The sequence below is a fragment of the Stegostoma tigrinum genome, chromosome 5 (assembly GCF_030684315.1).
Source record: "Stegostoma tigrinum isolate sSteTig4 chromosome 5, sSteTig4.hap1, whole genome shotgun sequence".
Taxonomy (NCBI): domain Eukaryota; kingdom Metazoa; phylum Chordata; class Chondrichthyes; order Orectolobiformes; family Stegostomatidae; genus Stegostoma; species Stegostoma tigrinum.
In genome coordinates, this window is record NC_081358.1 from 122,987,279 (window position 1) to 123,008,356 (window position 21,078).

The 21,078-nt window shown below is 41.1% G+C and overlaps 1 protein-coding gene across 2 annotated transcripts in view; it reads left to right on the top strand.

The window, feature by feature from the left end:
• trappc8 (trafficking protein particle complex subunit 8) overlaps nucleotides 1-21,078 on the top strand; it is a 150,107-nt gene that overhangs the window by 43,904 nt on the left and 85,125 nt on the right. For both annotated transcript variants that reach the window (XM_048529398.2, XM_048529399.2), the window contains 4 exons: nucleotides 4,356-4,530; nucleotides 8,753-8,906; nucleotides 9,855-9,951; nucleotides 15,162-15,412. In XM_048529398.2, coding sequence (XP_048385355.1) covers nucleotides 4,356-4,530; nucleotides 8,753-8,906; nucleotides 9,855-9,951; nucleotides 15,162-15,412 — 677 coding nt within the window. The remainder of the gene's footprint in view (nucleotides 1-4,355; nucleotides 4,531-8,752; nucleotides 8,907-9,854; nucleotides 9,952-15,161; nucleotides 15,413-21,078) is intronic.

Below are 21,078 nucleotides of genomic sequence, written 5' to 3' on the forward strand. Positions count from 1 at the left end.
ATTGAATGGTGGAATTGGCTTGAGAGACTGAATGGCCTACCATTGCTGCTTATAAGCATGTTTTGTACAACTGAGTGCAACCAATAAAAGGGCTGTATGTTTGCAATGAAGAAAGAAGTTAAATTGCTTCTATTTGGCATCTTTAACTTAGTAAAACTCCCAAAGACACATCTCAAACATTAACCAACCAAGTTGTGCACTAAGCCACCAGAGTGTATGAGGTGGTAGATGATCAAAGGCTTGATCAGAGGAAGTGTGCAATCACAGCTGATGTTATTACTAGAAAAGTCCAATCCCAGAGTGAAATCTGGCTCGATGGATTTTTTTTTTGGTCTTAACCAGTGGAAGAATTAGTTAAAAGAAGTATGCAATATTGAAGATGTGGTACAATCTAAAGAAATGAAGATAAAATAGAATAAACCAAATTCTACATAAATATTAAAAATTTGAAGCTTGTGGTAAAAATATAATACCATAAATCCAAAATCAGACATTTTTTCAAACAGAGCTGTTAACAATGTCAGAGATAATGAACTGCAGATGCTGGAGATTCCAAGATAATAAAGTGTGGAGGTGGATGAACACAGCAGGCCAAGCAGCATCTCAGGAGCACAAAAGCTGACGTTTCGGGCCTAGACCCTTCATCAGAGAGGGTCTAGGCCCGAAACGTCAGCTTTTGTGCTCCTGAGATGCTGCTTGGCCTGCTGTGTTCATCCAGCCTCACATTCTGTTAACAATGTGTTCCTTTTTTATGATCTCTGCATGATGAAACTTTCTCAGCTTCAAATAATCCCTTCGGAGTTTTAACCCAAACATCTATGATCTGGAACGATCACTATATCCCTCTCTCTGCTGAGAACTTTTTAAATAAATCAAGCTATCCTCTACTTTCTCAGGTACAATTGTTTTACACGTCCATCTTCAATTAAAACTTTGTAGATATTTCAGATAAACTGAAATTTCAATCCCAGCTGTGAGCGTTTGTCATGTTTGTAAAACAATATTCCATCAGAAAGCATAATGTACAATGCTGGTACTTTATTTGCTGGTAAACTGAATGTACACAAATCCATTCGGCCTTAGTTTCTTTCGTCAAACTATTTCAAAATAAATCACCGTGAGTACAAAAATACAGGTTGATTAAACCCTCAGACATATAAACTCATACCATCGGTTCAAAATTTAAAGTCCCCGTTTTCAAAAAATTTGTTTTTTAAAATGTACTTGAATGTCTAACCCGCTGTCATACTATGTAAAGGTTGAGAAAGCTGAGGAGCAAATTAGGGCAGGAGTTCTGGAGCTGTCGGTCTGTAAGTGAAAGCTTAGCTGCTGCTGGCAGAGCACTTCACTTCTGGAACACGGTTGAAGCCAGAATTGGTAGGCACTAAAATCTGTCAGTTTGTGAAATTGAAGGTTACACAGAGAAGGGTGAATTTTAATATTGAGATTTTGAACTGGGAGCTGAAGTCAGTCAGGGAAAGCTTGGTGATACGTGAGTGGGGTTTTACATGAGTCAGGACAAGTAGTAGAGGCCAAATTGTGGCTGAGTACAAGTTTATGACAGATGGGAATGGAAATCATCGGAGTAATCCGGTCTAGATTTAACGTGACATGGTGATGATCTCAGCAACAGATGAACAGGGCAGAATTGGAAGATGTAGCAGAATTGGAAGTGGACAATCTCATCAATGGCACAGATGGTTGAAAGCTTACTGCAGGGTCAGGAGCTGTTTGTAAGGCTAAATATAATGTGAGTACACCTTGTATGTCGCCAGAAGTTGGCATTCAAGTACAGCAAGCTATTAGGAAGACTGATTGCATATTGGTCTTTGCAAGTTAATTTGAAAACAGGAGTAGTGAGGTCTTGCTTTTGTTGTTTAGGTACTTGATTAGACTGCATCTGGAGTAGTGTGCTCTTTTGGCCTCCTTATCTCAGGAAAGTGATGGCCATTGAGGGCATGCAACAGAGGTTCACCAGCCTTGCCCCTGGATGGTGGGACTGAACTAGAAAGATGGATTGGGCAAAACTGGCCTGTATTCTCTAGAGTTTCGAAGATTGGAGGTGATCTTATTGAAACTACAGAATACTTAGAGATATACAGAGTAAACGCAGTCAAGATATTTCCATGGCTAGTGCATGTAAAACAACAGGGTGCAGTTTCAAAATGAGGGGAATGCTGCTCTGGTGTGAATTAAGGGTTGTGGGGGAAAGGCAGGTAAGTGTACGTGAATGATCATTGGATCAGCCATGATTGCATTGGATGATGGAGCAGGCTTGATGGGCTGAACAGCCTACTGTTGTTCCTATTTATTATGTTTTAGGGTCTTGACTGCAATTCAGGTGTGTTGTTTGTGCACAGCTTAAAAGTAACTCAGTCTCACTTTTTAAAAAATATTAAATGGCTCAAGCTTTTAGTTTTAAAGTTACTGATATTCTCAATTAGTATCTACTTTGAGCTAAGTGTATCAACATTGACTTAGTCATTAGGCACAGAATTCAAGCCATGAAGTTGCTGAATTATTATAAAAACACATCTGGTACACTTCAGGAAGGAAATATACCAAATTTGGCTCATGCTTCAGACTTGCAGCAATGTGTTTGATTCTTGGCTATCCTTTGAAATGACCTAGCAAGGTATGTCTAGTTATACAGAGCGTAGTGTACCCATCATCACCTCGGGACCATTGATGTCTGCATTCCTACTGATGCCTTATCTCATTATTTAACATGAAAAATATTTTCAGGTGCATTGAATCTCTGGTAAAGCTAGTTGATACTTGAACTTTTGTTACAATAAGTTATGCACGTTTTTGTCTATGAAAAACCTGAGCTTGCCGCTTATAACAAATGATTATTCCTAATTTATTGTGCTATTAAACTGTTCATTATTATGCCTGACCAGAAGTTTTACTTCTACCTTTCGTTTCAGCTTATTTTATATAATGCATGTTTGCAGTTCTCATTGAAATGTTCCTGTTTCCGGAGTGGGTGGGTGTTGGGGAAGAAGGTAAGATCAGGCTTTTATTCCTACAGTCTCCTTTTTTTTTTAAAAAAAGGACTTAATGTAGCATATGTGCAGAAAATAATTTTAGCTGGACAATTTTTTAGGAAACCAGTTGCAGAGCTGGATGAACACAGCAGGCCAAGCATCATCAGCGGAGCAGGAAAGCTGTCATTTTCGGTCTAGACCTTTCTCTGAAACAATTTTTAGGTTTGATATTTTCTGCTGGGCAGGGATGGGGTAATTAAATAAATGCTGATCCTGTCAGTGATGCCCACATTCTGTAAATGAATTTTTTAAAGAACCAACATAATTGTTGAAATGAAACGACTTGAATATTGACATATCCAGAGGTTTAAATTGGTTTAAATGTAAACAGAGGTGAGATTTAGCCACCTTGATTTTGAGGACAGTCATTGATGTAAATTGAACTCAAATTACACATGGTATATTATCACGATCTAAGTCCTTCAGAAAAAGGATGTCAAACAAAAAAAACCTTGCATTTATATACCATCTTTTATTAAGCCACTATCCCTTGCTCATGAGTATCTCATACTAAGAACAGTGGTGTGTGCAGCAGCCATTTTGTGCACTGCAACCTTCCTCAGGCAGCACTGTGACAACAACCAAATTTCTTTATTGAGAGGTTGGGTGAGGGATACACATTGATCAGAACATCAGGGAGACCTCTGTTTTCATCCTCTGAAGTGCAACACTCCTGTCAAGTCTAGGTTTGGTGTTCAAGTCACTGGTGTGAGGCTTGAACACGCAACCTTCTCAATCATCTGTTGCAGTTCAGTCATTGCTGACAGCCAATCTTTAAGAAACCCATCTCCTGTGAGGCTCAGACTCGATGCATTCACTAGCTTCTTTGTTCATACCAGACTTCTTGTACGTTGGCTGAAGTAGTTCCTCCTGCTTGAGATGCTAAGCTCTACAAAACATGGAGTGGAATAAGACCTTTCTTTCGTGTAATACAAGCTTGACTTATTGTAAATATGGCATGTCCACGTCGTCTCTGCAGAAAGGCCAAGGGACAAATCTCTGAGCCCAGATATGGAACAAAAACAGAAGTTGCTGGGAAACCTCAGCACGTCTGGCAGCATCTGTGAAGAGATATCAGACTTAATGTTTCAGATCCAGTGACACTTCTTCAGAACTCACCCACGGTTCCTTTGGTTTTTATCCCAAATATGGATGTTGTTTGAACAAGAATTGGTGGCCTTGAATTCTCAAACATAATTCTGCTCTTTCCTTTAAGAGTTGAGCCAAGGTGGTGCGTCAGTTCATTACATTTTAGGAATTTGGGCTGAAATTGTTGTGAAGTGTTTTCCTTAATGTTCTTGTAAGGCATGCTTGTGGCCTCATCGAGGGACTCTGACCCAGTGGACCAGTTTTTGAAGTTATCACAAGAGCAACATCGTATTCAACATAGCAGTGACTATTCCTTCCCGAAGTGGTTCATTCCAAATACACTAAAATATTATGTTTTATTACACGATGTCAGTGAAGGAGAGGAACAAAGGTAAGATTTATTACATATGACCTTGGGCCAGTTCTTCAAATATTAAAAATTGCTTTCAAACTCTCGAATTGGGTAATATGGATTCTAACAAAGAGATGGTGTTGGAGTCAGTTACATTTAACTGACTTTATCTGAAGCGTGGTCTACATCTGGAATGACTTAGACACCCTGAGAAAATTGTACCCTGTGCTAAAATGCTGAGTACTCAGTTGCAGGAAAGACAATAACAGACCATCTTGATAGAACAATCCTTGGTAGAAAATAGTTTCCCAAAACTGTAACTGCAGTCCTTTTCCAGCAGTTAAAGCACAACCCCATCAGTAAGGATAGTTAGAAACTATCTGTGCTTGGCCTTTCTGTGTTGGATACTGTTGCAAATTGCTACCTTACACCATTTGAAGTGGTACTAGTGGCAGTGAGTCAGCAGTGGAAAATATGTTTATTTGGTTGCATCATGACGTGGTACTGGAAAGACTCTTGAAAGAATGAAGTGTGTTTGCCCACTGGTGGTTTGGTTTTCTCTTTGAAAATGCTGCAGAGGTAGAGACCCTTCAGCACACTGCCTTTATGTATAGAGCTTTTTGGAGCCTCACTCCTCCAGGTGTTAGTGAGAGACGTAGTATCAGACACACAGAATTTATAAGTACAAGATCCAAGGGTCACACCACTGCGCATGCATAAAGCAAACTTAAGATGCTGTTAAATCTTCTGGCGTTGTCCACTCAAGTCCAACACCAGTGTGTCCACGTCACATTTATGTATAGAAACTATAATCTTACACTTTTTTTTCTCTACCTCTCCCACTCTTACCCTGAGATTCACTTGCAGGATGGTTTGAGGGATCCTTTTGGGATCAGTTGTGAGCTGGCAAGATGGATACAGAACTGGCTTAGTCATAGGAGACACAGGGGAGTTGTGGGAGGAGGGTTGTGACTAGTGGTGTTCCACAGGGATCAGTTCTGGAACCTCTGTTTGTGGTCTACATAAATGACATGCAGGAAAGTGTAGCTGGTCTATTGAGTAAGCTTTGTGGAGGGTACAAAGATTGGTGGAGTTGCGGATAGTGAGAGGATGGTTAGAGATACAGCAGGATATACATCAGTTGGAGGCATGACCAGAAGAATGGCAGATGGAGTTCAATCTGGACATGCGAGGTGCTGCATTTTGGAAGGTCAGATATAGGTGAAAATTGTACAGTGAATGGCTGGACCCTTAGGAGTATTGATATGCAGAGCCACCTGGATGTGCAGGTCCATAATCACCAAACATGGCTACGCAGGTAGATAAGGTCGTTTAAAAACAAACCTTCCACATTAGACCGGGGATCGCCTGCACATCTGTCAACAGCATCTGCTGTTCCTGATGTGGCCTCAACATTGGTGAAATCAAGTAGAAGTTCAGAGACTGTTCTGAAGAGTATCTGCGTTTTTTGTTCGTGACAAACAACAATACCTTCTGGACGTGAACCATTTTAACTACCCCCACCCCCCACCAACACCCTGAATAACATGCCCATCCTGGGCTGCCTCCGGTGGCACAATGATGCTCCCTGCAAACTGGAAGAGCAGCATCTCTTATTCCACCTCAAGAACCTACAGCCCAATGTCCTAAATGTGGACTTTACCAGTTTCACAATATCACCAGCCTTATTCCCATGACCAAACCTCACCCTCACCTCTGCCTCCTTGATCTAACCATTTTCTCTCCCACCACTCCCTACCTGCATTTAGCTATCACCATCCCACCTTCCTCAGCCCTACCCCCGCCACTCTCTTTTATATTTCTGAGCCACTCCCCCCAAAAAAAAATTTCTAAAAAGGGCCCTGACTGGAAATGTCAACTTCGCTCCTGTGCTGCCTGGCCTACTGTGTTCCTCCAGCTCCACACTTAGTTATGGCATGTTTGCCTTCATTGGAAGGGGCGTTAAGTGTAAGTGTAGACAAGTTATGTTGCAGCTTTACAGGACTTTAGGCCACACTTGGAATATTGTGTACAGTTCTGGCCACCACATTACCAGAAGGATGTGGATGTTTTGGAGAGGGTACAGAAAAGGTTTACCAGGATGTTGCCTGGTCTGGGGGCTTTTCTTTATGAAGAAAGGTTGGGTAGACTGGGTTTGTTTTCACTGGAACGCAGGAGGTTGAGGAGCGACCTGGTAGAAGTTTTTAAGATTGTAAATAGCATGGAAAGTGTGAGGCTTTTTCCCAAGATGGAGGGGGGTCAGTTACTAAGGGACACCGGTTGAAGGTGTGAGGGGTTGGGGGGGGGGGGGGGGGGGGAGGAGGAGTTTAAGAGTTGTGCAAGGCAAGTTTTCTACACAAAGGGTGGCGAGTGCCTGGAATGCGCTGGCAGAGGGCGTGGTGGAAGCAGACACAGTGGCAGCTTTCAAGCACCTGGATGAATACATGAGTAGGAAGGAAATAGAGGGATTATGGATCCTATAAGCGAGGACAGTTTTGATATGGAAGGGCAAAATGTGGCAGCTCAGACTTGGAAGGTTAAAGGGTCTGTATGTGTGTTGCATTGCTTTTCTTTGAAGACATTTTGGACACTGGGCACCGTCTACTCTTAGCTGATGGTGGGTTACCTGTCAGGAACCATTATTTTCCCTGTCTATTTGAGTGCTGTTGGTTTTATTTTACCTTCACCCCACACGTGTTGAGAATTAGTGGCAGTAACTTGTAAGACAGTAAGCCAAGTATTTTCTGCAATGGAAGAAAGACGAAGTTGGTAAGTTACTAAATCAAGTGCTTTAAACCAGATGTCTAGAGTTTGCATTTCAAAATAAATGAGAAAAATGCTTCTCCATTTCAAATGGTATTTGACCTCCTGATTGAAGGAAGTGATTGGAGAGATTCTGGAGGAGATGTCATATTGAATTATTTCTGTTGCACATTGCATCACAACAGGCTTGAGAGATTAAGTATGCTACTCCTGTTGGCACAAACAGTTTTGCTTGGTTTGAATTATTGTCAGAAATAACATGACGCCAGGTTATAGTCCCGATTTCTTTGCAAACACGCTTTCACAGCATAGCCCCTTTGTTCAGGCCATACCAGCAACTCCACATTGTGAACTCTTGTCCATATGTGCAGGAGAAATTCATTTGAAATATTCGTATTGTATTAGGCTGCCTTTTGCTTGACTTAAATTTTGTAATCATTTGTCCATGGCACCATGTGCCTCCATGGTCAATCAGATTTAACCAAATAAACAGAAGAGGACTAGGCCCATTCTAGATTGTGGCTGATCATTTCCTCAATACTATTTTCTCCACCTATCTCTTGATGTCATCAGTCTGAAAAATCTGTTTCCATAGAATCCCTACAGTGTGGAAATGGGCCATTCGGCCCAACACATCCATACCGAGCATCTGACCCGATCCAAACCCATCCTCCGACCACTTCCTGTAACCCTGCATTTCCCGTGGCTAATGCACTAACCTACACATCCCTTGACATTGTGAGCAATTTAGCATGGCCACTTCCTCCTAACTTAGATGTTTTTGGATTGTGGGAGGAAATTGGAGCACTTGACGGAAACCCGGGCAGAACGTGCAAACACCGTACAGTCACCTAAGGGTGGAATCGAACCCCAGGTCCCTGGTGCTGTGAGAATGTAGTGCTAACCCCTGAGCTATCATGTTGTCCCATTCCTGTCTTGAATCTCAATGTTTCAATCTTTTGAATCTCGTCTCATGGGTTGAGCTTCCACAGCCCCCTCGGCTAGAGAATTCCAAATATTCGCTGCCCCTGTTTTGAAGAAAATCTTCATCTTGGTCTTGACATGTTCCTTTTATTCTGAGATCATGATTCATCATTCTCAACTTAGCAGCCAGGGAAAGCATCCTATCTATCTATCTTGTCAGGCTCAGAATTTTGCAAGTTTCAATGGGATCACCTCTCATTCTTTGAAAGTATAGGGAATGCAGACCCAGTTTCCTCCATCTTTCCTCAAAACCATTCCACCACTCTAGGGATTCTGGTAAACCCCTCACTCCTGTATGGCCAGTGCACCCTTTGTTCAAAAAAAACAAGGCATAGTATTTCTTAAATGTGAGGGGTTAGTTAGCTTGGATGTCCTTATCCATGATTTGCTGGTATAAAAATGCGGGAAAGATTTAGGAACGCAAATAGTCTGCTGGGCATTAATTTTTGTTTGATTGATAGATAATGGGTTGAGTCAGAATCATTACTCTTCAAATTCTAATTTTATTCTGCAGAGCGGAATCTGTTTATGAAGAAATGAAACAGAGATATGGGTCACAGGGGTGCTATTTGCTGAAATTTAACTCACGGCTGCCATCAAGCGGAACAGATGAGCAGATCCCTGACCCTTGGAGTCACTACTTGAATCGAAATAATTTGCAAAACCAGGTGTGTATATTTTGAAAGACTGTGTTAGGGCAGCTGAATTCACTTGCCAGCCAGTGAAGTAATTTGAGTTGTAGGTATTGTGGTTTTGGCAAATAAAGCAGTCAGTTTTATGGAAGTAAATTACCATGAATAACATAGAAATAAGTCACCAGCTAATTTGGTAGTGATAAATGCTGGTGAGAGCAGTTGAAGACCTTCCATGCCTGTTGTGGTAGAATGGAGAGATGTTCAATGTAAATGACAACACTCGGCTTAAGGTAAAAGTTCGGCACAACATTGTGGGCCGAAGGGCCTGTACTATGCTGTACTGTTCTATGTTCTCTCTTGCAGTGAAGTAGTGTTAACACTTGTGCTGTCTGTTTTGTTTTTAATACACCTATATTCACTTTTTTATTTTCCGACTTTGCGTGCTTGCTGGAGCAACTGGTTTGTGATGCAGAGCGATGTCAAAACTGGGTGCAATTCCTCACCAGCTGAGATTACTATGAAGGACTCTCTTCCTTGTTAACCTCTCTCCTGACCTGAGGTTTGATGACCCTCTGATTTTAAACCATTACCAGTTGTTGCTTTCTAATGAGAGAACAGTACTGTTGTCTGGAGGGACAACAGTGACTTCACTTTTTTAAAGACCTTTTTTTTACGCATTTAATGTAGGTGCAGATGTTGGATGCACCAGGACCTACTCCGGAGTAAAATCCCATCTTGCGTTGTCCTTGTGGCCCAAAGTGGAATTGCTGTTTAAATCTACTGATGTCCCAACCATTTAAAGCTAGAATAAAGTAATGTTATAATCTATTGTGAGAGAACCTTCAACCCACAAGTTTTGACCCAGATCCTGGCATCTCTGAACTGCACATTTCTAAAGACGTGTCCAATTTTTAACACCTTGGATTTTAACTTACTTTGGGATTATTTTGAAGTTGTCTCATCACTTTTTCCTTCTTGAAGGAAATCTGTGAAGATGGCTTCGTTCCGCTTGTCAACAAGAATAAAGAAAACAGTACCAATGCACTAGAACTGGATGGATTGGACAGTTCAATCAATGGTAAATGCATTCAAAGAAATACAAGATAATTCTGATTCAGGACTATTCTTTGAGAGCACATGATTGTTAAAGTAATAGCTTTATATATCCTGGTATATCCCCTTCACGACAGCAAGTGAAGATTAAAACGTACAAATTAGGAACAGAATTAGCCCACTCAGCCCCTTGAGCTTGTTTTGCTCTGTCCTTGATAACATCAAGACTGATCTGATTTAATTTCACAACCGTAACCTGTACTTGGAGCAACATTTAAACCTAGAGTATATGATGCTGGGATTCAGTTATGTTCAGTGATCATTTAAAGTGAAACTTCTTAGGACTGGGGTGGGGAGGGTGTGGTGGGAGGAAAGGCAAGAGAACAGCATGAAGTCACTGTGCTCATTGAGAGTTGGTGCAGACGTGATGGCCTGAATCACACCCCCCGCCTCCTCGCTAATAATTCTGTGCTTGGAAGAACTGATTGCATTTTGTCCCATTTTAGCCATAGGAGGATGAGAAAATATGACGAAACATATTCAACGTTGTCATGAGCTTAGCCACAGTAAATAGCAGGAAGACACTCGTGGAACAAAAGCACTGGTATAGACATGTTGGACCAAATGACCCTGTCTGCTTCATATGAATGCTGTAACAAAGTAGATGGAGAAATTGTATCAGTGATAATGGGAACTGCAGATGCTGGAGAATCCAAGATAATAAAATGTGAGGCTGGATGAACACAGCAGGCCCAGCAGCATCTCAGGAGCACAAAAGCTGAAGTTTCGGGCCTAGACCCTTCATCAGAAAGCTCTCTGATGAAGGGTCTAGGCCCGAAACGTCAGCTTTTGTGCTCCTGAGATGCTGCTGGGCCTGCTGTGTTCATCGAGCCTCACATTTTATTATCTTAGATGGAGAAATTGTTTTCTTCACTTAATCCAGGAGTAGATTTGGTATTGGTTAAGAGATGAACAGGAGGTAATTGAATAGGATTTTTAATGGAGCCAGTTCAAGTACAGAGTAGTTTTAGTTCCTCTTCAAAAAGCAGTGCACAGTCCATTAGCATAAATATATTGGTGAATCTACCACAGCGCTAAGTAACAACTTTGACATAACCACCAATACTAGGTCAACATCCAGAAAGAATTGGATTTCAGAGTCAGCTGACAATCACAAACAACTCGTGCTTTGCTGTTATTTTAGTCCATTGATTAGATTACTGTTTTGTACTTTACTGGTGGCTATCCAGTGTCCTGCAATCCGTCATGAAAACTTTCTCAAAGCTTTAAAAACATAGGGGATGATACAAAGAAGAGGGTTCCCTAAAACGTGGTTGGTAAGATAATTGCTTTTAAGTGGAATATCCTGTTAAATGATGACTAGTGACCAGTTTCAAAGCCAGATACAGTTTTTATTTTCTCCATGTAACTACTGTGGAGAAGTAGATTTATTTATGCTCATGGACTGTGCGCTGCTTTTTGAAGAGGAACTAAAACTACACAAAAACTAAAAGCTTATTCTCACTGTGTATTTGCTTGTCCTAAAATCTTAATCATACATTAATCAGAAAGCAATCTGACTTTTTTCCTCAAAATAAAATCAAACTAGAAATGGTTTTATTTGGCTTGTTGCTCATCCTCCCTTAGAATTAATGACCTCATATTTTGAGGAAGAGGTTTTAAGCACCATCAGTTACCATGTTAATACTATCCTGTTATTGTCTTCCCCTGAGATATTGACTGCTTCAGTAAAAAGCCAGTACATACAGGGTTAAAGTCTGCAAACTGCCCTCGGGTCATAGTCGTGGGATGGGATGAGTGACAGGAATGTAGGCCTGAAGTAACTTTGAGATTTTTTTTCCTGTACATCAGAGCAGCAGTAATAACTTGCAATTACATTGCATTTTGAATGCGCTAAAATATTTAAACATGCCTTCCCTCTTTCCCCACAAGATGTTGAATCTTTGGAATTCTGTACCCCAGAGAACTATGGAACTCAATTTGTTATATACTCAAGACAGAGATGGAAAGATTCTTAAAGCTATCAGGATAATATGTAAAAATGGCTCTGTGATTGGAATACATGTGTTTGATCTTTTAAATGCTGAGGCAAGCTTAAAATATTAGAATCTTAGAACTTTTATAATATGGCAAGAGGCCCTTCAGCCCATTGTGTCTGCAGTAGTCATAGTCAGAGCTGAACAACATGGAACCAGACCCTTTGGGCGAACTTGATGGTGACCAGATATCCAAACTTAATCCAGTCCCATTTGCCAGCATTTTACCCATGTTCCTCCAAATTCTTCCTTTTCACGTATCCATCCAAATGCCTTTTAAAGTATTGTAATTTTACTAGCCTCCATCTCTGGCAGCTCGTTCCATGTGCACCATCCTGTGTAAGCAAGAAGCACCTGAGGTCCCTTTAAATCTTTCCCCTTTTACTTTGAATCTCTAGTTTTGGACTCTCTCACACTGGGGTAAAGACCTTGGCTATTTGCCCGATCCATGCCCCTCATGATTTGATAAATCTCCGTAAGGTCACCCCTCAGCCTCTGACACTCCAAGGAAAATAGCCCCAGTCTGTTTAGTCCCTCCCTATAGCTCAAACCCTCCAACTTTAGCAACATCCTTGTAAATCTTTTCTGAACCCTTTCAAGTTTCACCACACCCTTCCTGCAGCAGGGAGACCAGAATTATGTGCAGTATTCCAATAGTGGTCGAACTAATGTCCTGTACACCCATATCATGACCTCCTAACTCCTGTACTCCATGCGCTGACCGACAAAAGCAAGCACACCAAACGCTGCCTTCGCTGTCCTATGTACCTGCGACTCCACTTTTAGGGAACTATGAAGCTGCATTCCCCAGGACCTTATTATTAAGTGTATAAGCCCTGCCCTGATTTGCCTTGCCAAAATGCAGTGTCTCACGTTTATCTGAACTAAACGCCATCTGCCACTCCTTGGTGTTTCCTGTGCTCATCTAAATGGTTATTAAATGTTTTTTTGAAGTTGTTGTCTCGACCACCCTTTTAGGCAGAGTGTTGCAGATGTTCACAACTCTGGGTGAAAAAACATTCCTGAAATTCCTTCTAAAGTCTGGCTTTAAAACTACCCAGGATCGTTGTCCCATTGACAGGAAATATTTCTCCCTATTTATCTTCCTGTAGTGTCTCTTGCGGGACTGAATGCCCTGCTGTTGTTGATCCTGTTTTCTGCCAAAGCAAAATACTGCAGATACTGGAAATCTGAAATAATAACTGTTGGAAACTCAGGACTGGCAGCATCTGTGGAAAGAAACTGAACGTTTTTGAGGCCAGTATGACTCTCCTGTTTTTCTGAGATCTTTTTGGCCTCTAGGGAAAGGGCAGGAATGTCAAATCAGCCATGATGCTTGAGGGGCTTAATGACCTCTTCCTGGTCCTTTTTTTTTTGAAATACAGTCTTAAAGTATTCCAGTTGGTGACTACCCAAACTAGTGATGTGTCGTTTTAGCATGTCTTCCCTATTTTTAGATTACATTCCATTGAAATGAAGGCCTATATTCCTATTTGAATTCCCTCTTACCTCCTGAGCATATGTTCTAACTCTGTGATTCATACGTTAGGTCACTGCAATTCCTTTGTCTGCAGCTTGATGCAGAGTTCAAAATTTGAACAGTATCAAAGTTGTTCTTCCTGCCAAAGTGAATAACCTACGTTGTATTAAATATGCCAAGTTTTTGTCCTTGCATAACCTGTGTATGTCCCTCTGTGTAGTCGGTCATCTTCCCTCATTTGTCTTTTTACTTACAGTTGTGCTATCACAAACTTGGCAATGGTACATTTGCTTGCCTCGTCCAAATCGTTATAGTAAATAATTGTGGCCTCTGCACTGATCTCTGTGGTATTTCAGTAGTTACAGATTACTGGCCACCTTTTGTTGACTAATATACAGATTCGGGACAATCTTTTAACTAATGCTGCCCCTGACGCATTGGCCTCTTAAGTACCTAACATGTACTTAAGAATGCCTTTTGGAAATTCAGTATTCCATATTCAATATTAATTGAGAATCATACTATGAAGGGTTTGGAAGGAGCAGATTTCATGAAAGGAGATTCTTATCAATGTGTAGATGGCCCTACAAATGATGCAGTATTGGGCCAAAGTTTGGGGAACAAAGCCAGATATTCAAGGTGACACTGGGAGCAGCGGTTAGTGATGGCAACCATAACTGTTTTAAATTTCTGAGCGAAAAGGCGCAAGATGGTTAGCAATACAGAGTTTTGGATTGGGGTATGGCAGATTGCTTTCAAATAAGGCAGGATCTGGCCTAAGTAACTGCACACAGATACTTGAGGGTAAATCCATGGCAGAACAGTGGCAGGTGCTATGGGGTGGAGTACAGGCCCAACGTGTTCCCTTTTTAGTTGAAATGTAGGAGCCACAAGCCCAGAGAAGCATGGATGTCTAGAAGTATTTAAGACTGGATTTAAGGAAAAGAGATGTACAGTTGGTACAATGAAAGCAAACCAATGAAGGCATCAGACCAATATAGAAAGTGCAAGGGGGAAATCTTAGGAAAATAATTACAGCAAAGGAGTGGGAGGAAAAACACTAGTGGACAAGATTAGGGAAAGTGCTGTACAAGGATATCAAGGTGGGGAGGTGGTGGAAGAGCAGGCCCAGAGGGGGGCTAATAAGTAATCTGTGCGAGAAGCAGAGGATGTTGAGTTAACAAAGTGTGAAGCTGGATGAACACAGTAGGCCAAGAATACTCATTTAACACTCTACCAATGAATGGAAGAGCATGAGGAAACTTGGGGTAGGGGCCTGTCTACAAATCCCCAAAGGTGACTGAACTGGTTAATGGGGTAGTTAAGGCATGACTTTATCCATCAAGACATAGATTAGAAGAGCAGGGAGGTTTTGTTAGAGCCTAGAGAACTTTAGACATACCAACAGGAACTAACGATGCACTGTAGGCCATTTAGCACTGAGATGAGAAAATTCATCACTCAAAAAAAGTTGAGCCTATGAAATCTCTGCCGCAGAAAGCGATTTGAGGTTAATATGAGATTGATTCTCTGTAAGGCTAATAACTATAATCAAAGTGTGGAGAAAATGCAGGAGCAGGGGTCTGAATTGGATGATTAGCCGTGATCATATTGAATGATGAAGCAGGTTTAAAGGGCTGAATGGCATATTTCCCCCCCCCCCCTCTGTTTCTAACTGTTTGCTCTCATTTTTAACAGATCGAATTCCAAACGACTTTAAATCCCATCTATTTCAAGAGGATGGTTTTGTGAAGTCAGGGGGACTTGATGGCCCTAACCGACCAAAGCCTGAGATGGTGAATGATTCAATCAAACAAAACACCTCAACTGCTCATGGACTCAGTTTAACACTGACTGATCATGATCGAATTAGACAGTTCATTCAGGAGTTCACATTTCGTGGATTACTGCCACACATTGAAAAGACTATCCGGCAACTGAATGATCAGGTGTGACTATTCTTTTTTACGTGTATATTTCTTTAATCATTTTCTGTCAACTGTTAGTGACCAGATACCCATGTCATGAACTGATGATTAGATAATGCCAAATCGTAATCGTGATACTTTAAAAGTACTTTATCTCTAAAGCACTTTAGAATGGCCTGAGGTCATGTCAAATACAAGTTCATTTTTGAAAACGGAAAAAATAGCTATTATGTACCTTGCATGCAAAATTGCTGATCAGTCAGCATCTGAAGAAAAGAAGATGGGACAAATATTTTGCGTGCCTCGTGTATCAGGTGAACAGTCTCGATGTTGGTTTGTTTTTTTTCCCAGTCGCACACTTAACACAATGTAATAAAAGTAAAGCTGGATTGTTAAAATGTTTACAGATGGCACGGATGAGCCTTGAGGCTTTGCGCTTTAGTATGCGGAGCATTTGCAGTAAAGTGAATGAATTAATTGTGCAAGTCTATGGTGGGGCTGTTTAGTGCCCAGGAAAGAACAGACAAAAAGGAAAAGGTGGTAGAGTCGCATTGCTTGTTGAAGAGGAAATTTAATAAAGTGTGATTAAACCCAGACGATGTGGATTCTATGTTGAGAGAACTGAGAAACACCAAGGTGCAAAAAATATTATTGGAGTGAAGTTGGCAATGCCACTAAAAAGAAATTAAAGACACGTTCAATAGGGCAACATCTGTAATTACGGGTAACTTTTTAATGTGTTTATAGATTAGGCAAATCAGATAGGAACAATAATGTAGAGGAGGGATTCTTAAAGCACATATGGGATTGTTTTCTGGGCTAATTGGTTCCTCAACATATCAGAGAATTGGGTAGAGACCAACAACTGCAGATGCTGGAATCCAAGGTAGATAGACAGGAGACTGAAAGAACTCAGCAAACCAGACAGCATCTGAAGGAAAGGAACAGTTAAAATTTCAGGTATTACCCTTCTTCAGGACTCAATGTGGGGTGGGGGGAGTTGCAGGTAGAGAGGTGGAGGGAGGTAGGGGAGGATTGAGTGGGAGGCTTAGAGGTGGAATGGAAGGAAGGAGGTCAGGGTCGAAGGGGAGGTGGGGAATTGGTGGCGAGGTTATTTGAAGTTGGAGAACTGAGTCCTCCAGGCTATAGGGTGCCCAGGCGGAAGGGAGGTGTTAGATTGTTCTTCTCCAAATTTGTATTGTGGGGAGATTGGGTATTGCATAAAAAGGAATGATTGACAGTGTAATTGTATGAGGCCCCTTGGGGGATCAGCGACCAGAATATCATAGAATTCTTCACCAGGGTGGAGACGGTTGTAGTTGATTAAGAGACTCGGGTATTGAGTCTAAATAGAGGAAATTAGTGGTATGAGACTTGAGTTGACTAGAATAAGTTGGGGCATTACTTACAGGCTGGTGACAGAAAGGCAATGATGAACATTTAGTGCATGTGGATGAACTGCAACAATTATTTGTTTGTATCTAGTGCAGAATCAAAATAGGGAAGGTGGCCATGCCATGGATTGAGGAAAATTCAAAGGTGGTATCAGGGGCAAACAAATTTAGCCAGCAAAAAAATAAAGACCCAAGTAGGAGCAGTTTAGAATTCAACAAAGGGAGCCACATCTCTACTTAACATTTACTCCTTCTCCACAACCCCACCCCTCATCCAGCGTCATATCAACCATTTCCAAGTTAGAATCAGTTCTGAAAAACGATCGCTAGACTGAAACGTTAACTCTGCTTTGCCTCTGTAGATGCTGGCAGTTTATCCAGCAATTTCTGATTTTGTTTCTGATTGCCAGCAACTGCAGTTCTTTGGTATTTAGGAATAAATGGGCCTCTCTCCGAATAGCATCTGCTAACTACTGGGGTACTGCAGGGATCAGTGCTTGGAACCCAGCTAGTCAAAACATAGCTGACTTTGAGGGAACTAAATTGAATATCTCCCAATTTGTAAGTAACACACAGCCTGGTGGGAGTGTGAGAAATGAGAAGGATGTGGTTTGGACAAGCTGAGTGGGTGGGCAAACATGGCAGATACAACAAAACATAGATAAATGTGAAGTTCTCCACTTAGGGAGCAAAAACAGGAAGATGGATTAATTCTATAAATTGAGGGGAATGGGCCACAGGACCTGGGTGTCCTTCTATGCCAGTCACTGCATGTAGGTACGCCAGGCGTTCAAGAAGAACAATATGTTGGCCTTGAAAGTGAAAGGATGAGAGAATAGGAGCAGAGATGCCTTGCTGCAATTACAGGGTGTGTTGAGACTGCACCTGGAATATTGTTTTGGCCTCCTTCTCTGAGGAATGATGGTCTTGCTCTAGAGGGAGCACAGCGAAGGTTTACCTGACTGATTGCTGGGATGGCATGTCTGACATATGAGGAGAGATTGAATTTGTTAGGATTATATTTCCTGGATCTTGGAAAAATGAGGCAAATCTCAGATGTATAAAATTCTGACAGGGTCAGATGGGTAGAAGCACTGAGCATGTGCTTGATGGGTCACAATGTAAATATAAGTGTATAGTGTGTTAACTGTTTCCCCAGAGAGTGGTGAAGCTGTGAAATTCTGTGCCACAGAAAGCAGTCAAGTCCAAAACATTGGTTTTGAGAGAGCTTTTTGTAGCAGTTGGGGCTAAAGGGTTCAAAGGATATAGGGAAGTGATGTAATGCAAAGGCAGAGGGAAAGAGCAAAGTTAACATTACAATAAATTTGAGCTAGTCTACCTTGTAAATCAAATGTAGCATTCTTAAAACCACAGTTTGGTGCAAAACCTGACACAGTGCAGGGGTCTGTCCACATACCAGAACTGACTATTACTTCAAGCTTCATAGGCTTAGCTGTGTGTTAATTTCATGAACTTTTAGTACTTTCCAGAGAAGTGTCCATGCTTGCTAATTTTAGTGTGATGAAAAATTCTTTGTTGAAAAACGTTTTTCACTATTAAAGTGATAATGGGAGCTGCAGATGCTGGAGAATCCAGAGCTCTGATGAAGGTTGTAGGCCTGAAACGTCAGCTTTTGTGCTCCTGAGATGCTGCTGGGCCTGCTGTGTTCATCCAGCCTCACATTTTATTATCTTATTTTCAATATAAAGTTTTGCTTTGAGGGTCTTGTAGTAATAACTTGCAGTCACTAGGTGGTGCAAAAGCCCTCTGCTGTTTAGGGTTGCTTTGTGAATTTAAGTCTGAGCCAAACTCTTCCCAATTTAAAAAAACTCCAGAATTCAAGCAATGTGTTGATTGATGGCAACATGATTAGCCGTAGGCCACTTGAACTGAAGGCGCATCTCTCCATTAGAAAAACAAATGTTTATACAACTTGGGAGGCACCACCAGCAGCACCTAAGGAGCAAGGCAAGGAAGGAGGCTTCCATACCATGCCTAAAAAAAACAAAGCTGTTCCTTTAATTTGTTAATTGGAACAAACGTGCTACATGGGTCATTCAACCCCTTGAGCCTATTCTGCCATTGAGTTAGGCCATTGTTCTGTTTCTTAGCTCTATCTACACGTCATTGACCACTTCAATGAAACTCTGTTTTGTGTGATTTGTAAACGTTATTTTCTAAGTCCACAGCTCCATTAATACATAATTAGCCCTGCCCAGTATCAGTCAGACAGCACAGAAACAGACTCTTCACTCCGACTCGTCCGTGCTGACCAAGTTTTCCAAACTAAATAGTCCCACTTGTTTTTGCTTTGCCCATGTCCCTCTATACCTTTTCCTATTCACATAGCTGTCCAAATATCTTTTAAATGTTGTAACTGTACCTGTATCTGTCACTACCTCTGGCAGTTCATTCCACATATGATCCACCCTTAGTGTGTGTAAAAACTTGCCCCTCAGCTCCCTTTAAATCTGTTTCCTCTCACCTTGAAATATGTCCCCTTGTTTTGAAATCCTCCACTCTAGGGGGTGGCTCCCATGATGTAGTATCCACGTATGTGCACACAATTAAATATTTGTAAGCTTCACTTAAGTGGTGATTTGTTTGTGACCTGTTGAATGTTAAAGTGAGGCTGCTACTTCAATATTGAAAAGCTTTAAATTCACCCGTGAGGAATAGGCTTTCTTCCAAATTGCGAGGCTAGTAAAATTGGAACCAGGTTCAAACCTGAGCCTGAGAAATGTGTGCAATTTAGTCATCACTGGCTGTGTTACACTGAATCTGTTCTCTAATGCATAGTTCATGCATCTTCAGTGCAGTGAATTAAATACAGCATCTTTCTTTTTTTGGACCAACATAAAGTTGCTGCATTTTATGGGGCCAGTGCTTAGTTAGACATTCTAGCCAATAAGATCTGTTTATGCTCTTTTACAAATGCAGATTACTGTCGGCAAATGATTCACAACTTATTTTTTCTCTAATTTAGTCCCACTGCTAAATGAACCTGGGGACTTTTCTCTTGTCTGGTCCAATCAGCCACTGTAAAGGATAGTTAGGCAAGATAGCTGTTTTGCTTCTCAGAGAATGTGCTGAATGACTTAATTAAGTGCTGTAAATGTTCTGTTTCAGTGTAAATCGCCAATTGTTAGGGACCTGGTGTGAACTTACTGTAAGAACTGTCATCACCTTGTCACTTTCTACCTTGTGCGATATTTGCTTTTCTCCCGAATGCAAGTGTACCTGTAATCTTTTTTGTGAATAGCACTGCAGCATAATTTTGTTATGTGTCCTCTCTAGGACATAGTACATTTTAGCGCTTATCACATTTGTGCTGCAGTTATCTTGAATACATTCAGTTAAAACTGCATAGGTTGGATTTTTGAGTCTTCAGTTGACTTTGTTGCAAGGTGGAAGGCTCAAGTCCTTTGGACTGTTGAGCAGTTAATTGAGGCATTTCTTTCAATGTTACTTCAGAGATGCTGGATAAAACGCGAATCCAAGTTCTCAGCGGCTTTTTCAGGTAAATATAAAAGATTTTAAAACACTTTGTGGAAGACCAGAGAAGTTCTCCTCCATGAACTTTCCATTAATATTTATACTGCACTAATCTCAAGAAGCATCAGCAGGTCTGGCAGCATCTGTGGAGAGAAATTGGAGTTCATGTTTCAGGTTGAGTAACCCTTCCTAAGACTACAGGTTCTGAAATGTTAACTCTGATTTCTCTTCACAGAAATTGCCAGACCTCCTGAGCTTTTCCAGTAACTTCTGGTTTTCTGATTTACATCATCCGCAGTTCTTTCAGGTTCTTATTTTCTCAAGCATCACCTGATCGTTGTTTTATTGCATTTGTGGGAGCTTACTGTGCTTGAGTTTTCTGAATGTAACCTTTCAAAACAGTGATAAATAGATGCAAAAGCACTTCTTTTTTATTTATTCACGAAATGTGGATATGATTTGTTTCCCATCCTAACTGACCTTTGAAGGTGATGGGAGCAGTCTAATCAAACTGCTGCAGTCTACGTTGCAGTAATATCTGCAGAGTGCCGTGAGCAATGGATTTCCAAAGTTTTAACCCTATTACTGAATTTGCAATAAAAACTTTTGGGACGTCTGAGGCTGAGATGCTACATAAGTTGTGGATTTTCTTGTTATCACCCCAAATATTTTGCTTTTGAAAATTGAGATGAAATTATGAAATAAACTGAAATGGATATTCCTCTGATTCCGAGTGCTTTTAAACTTGAAATCAGATTCACGTTCTCGGTCAAGGTGATCTGGAGATGAAGACTACCT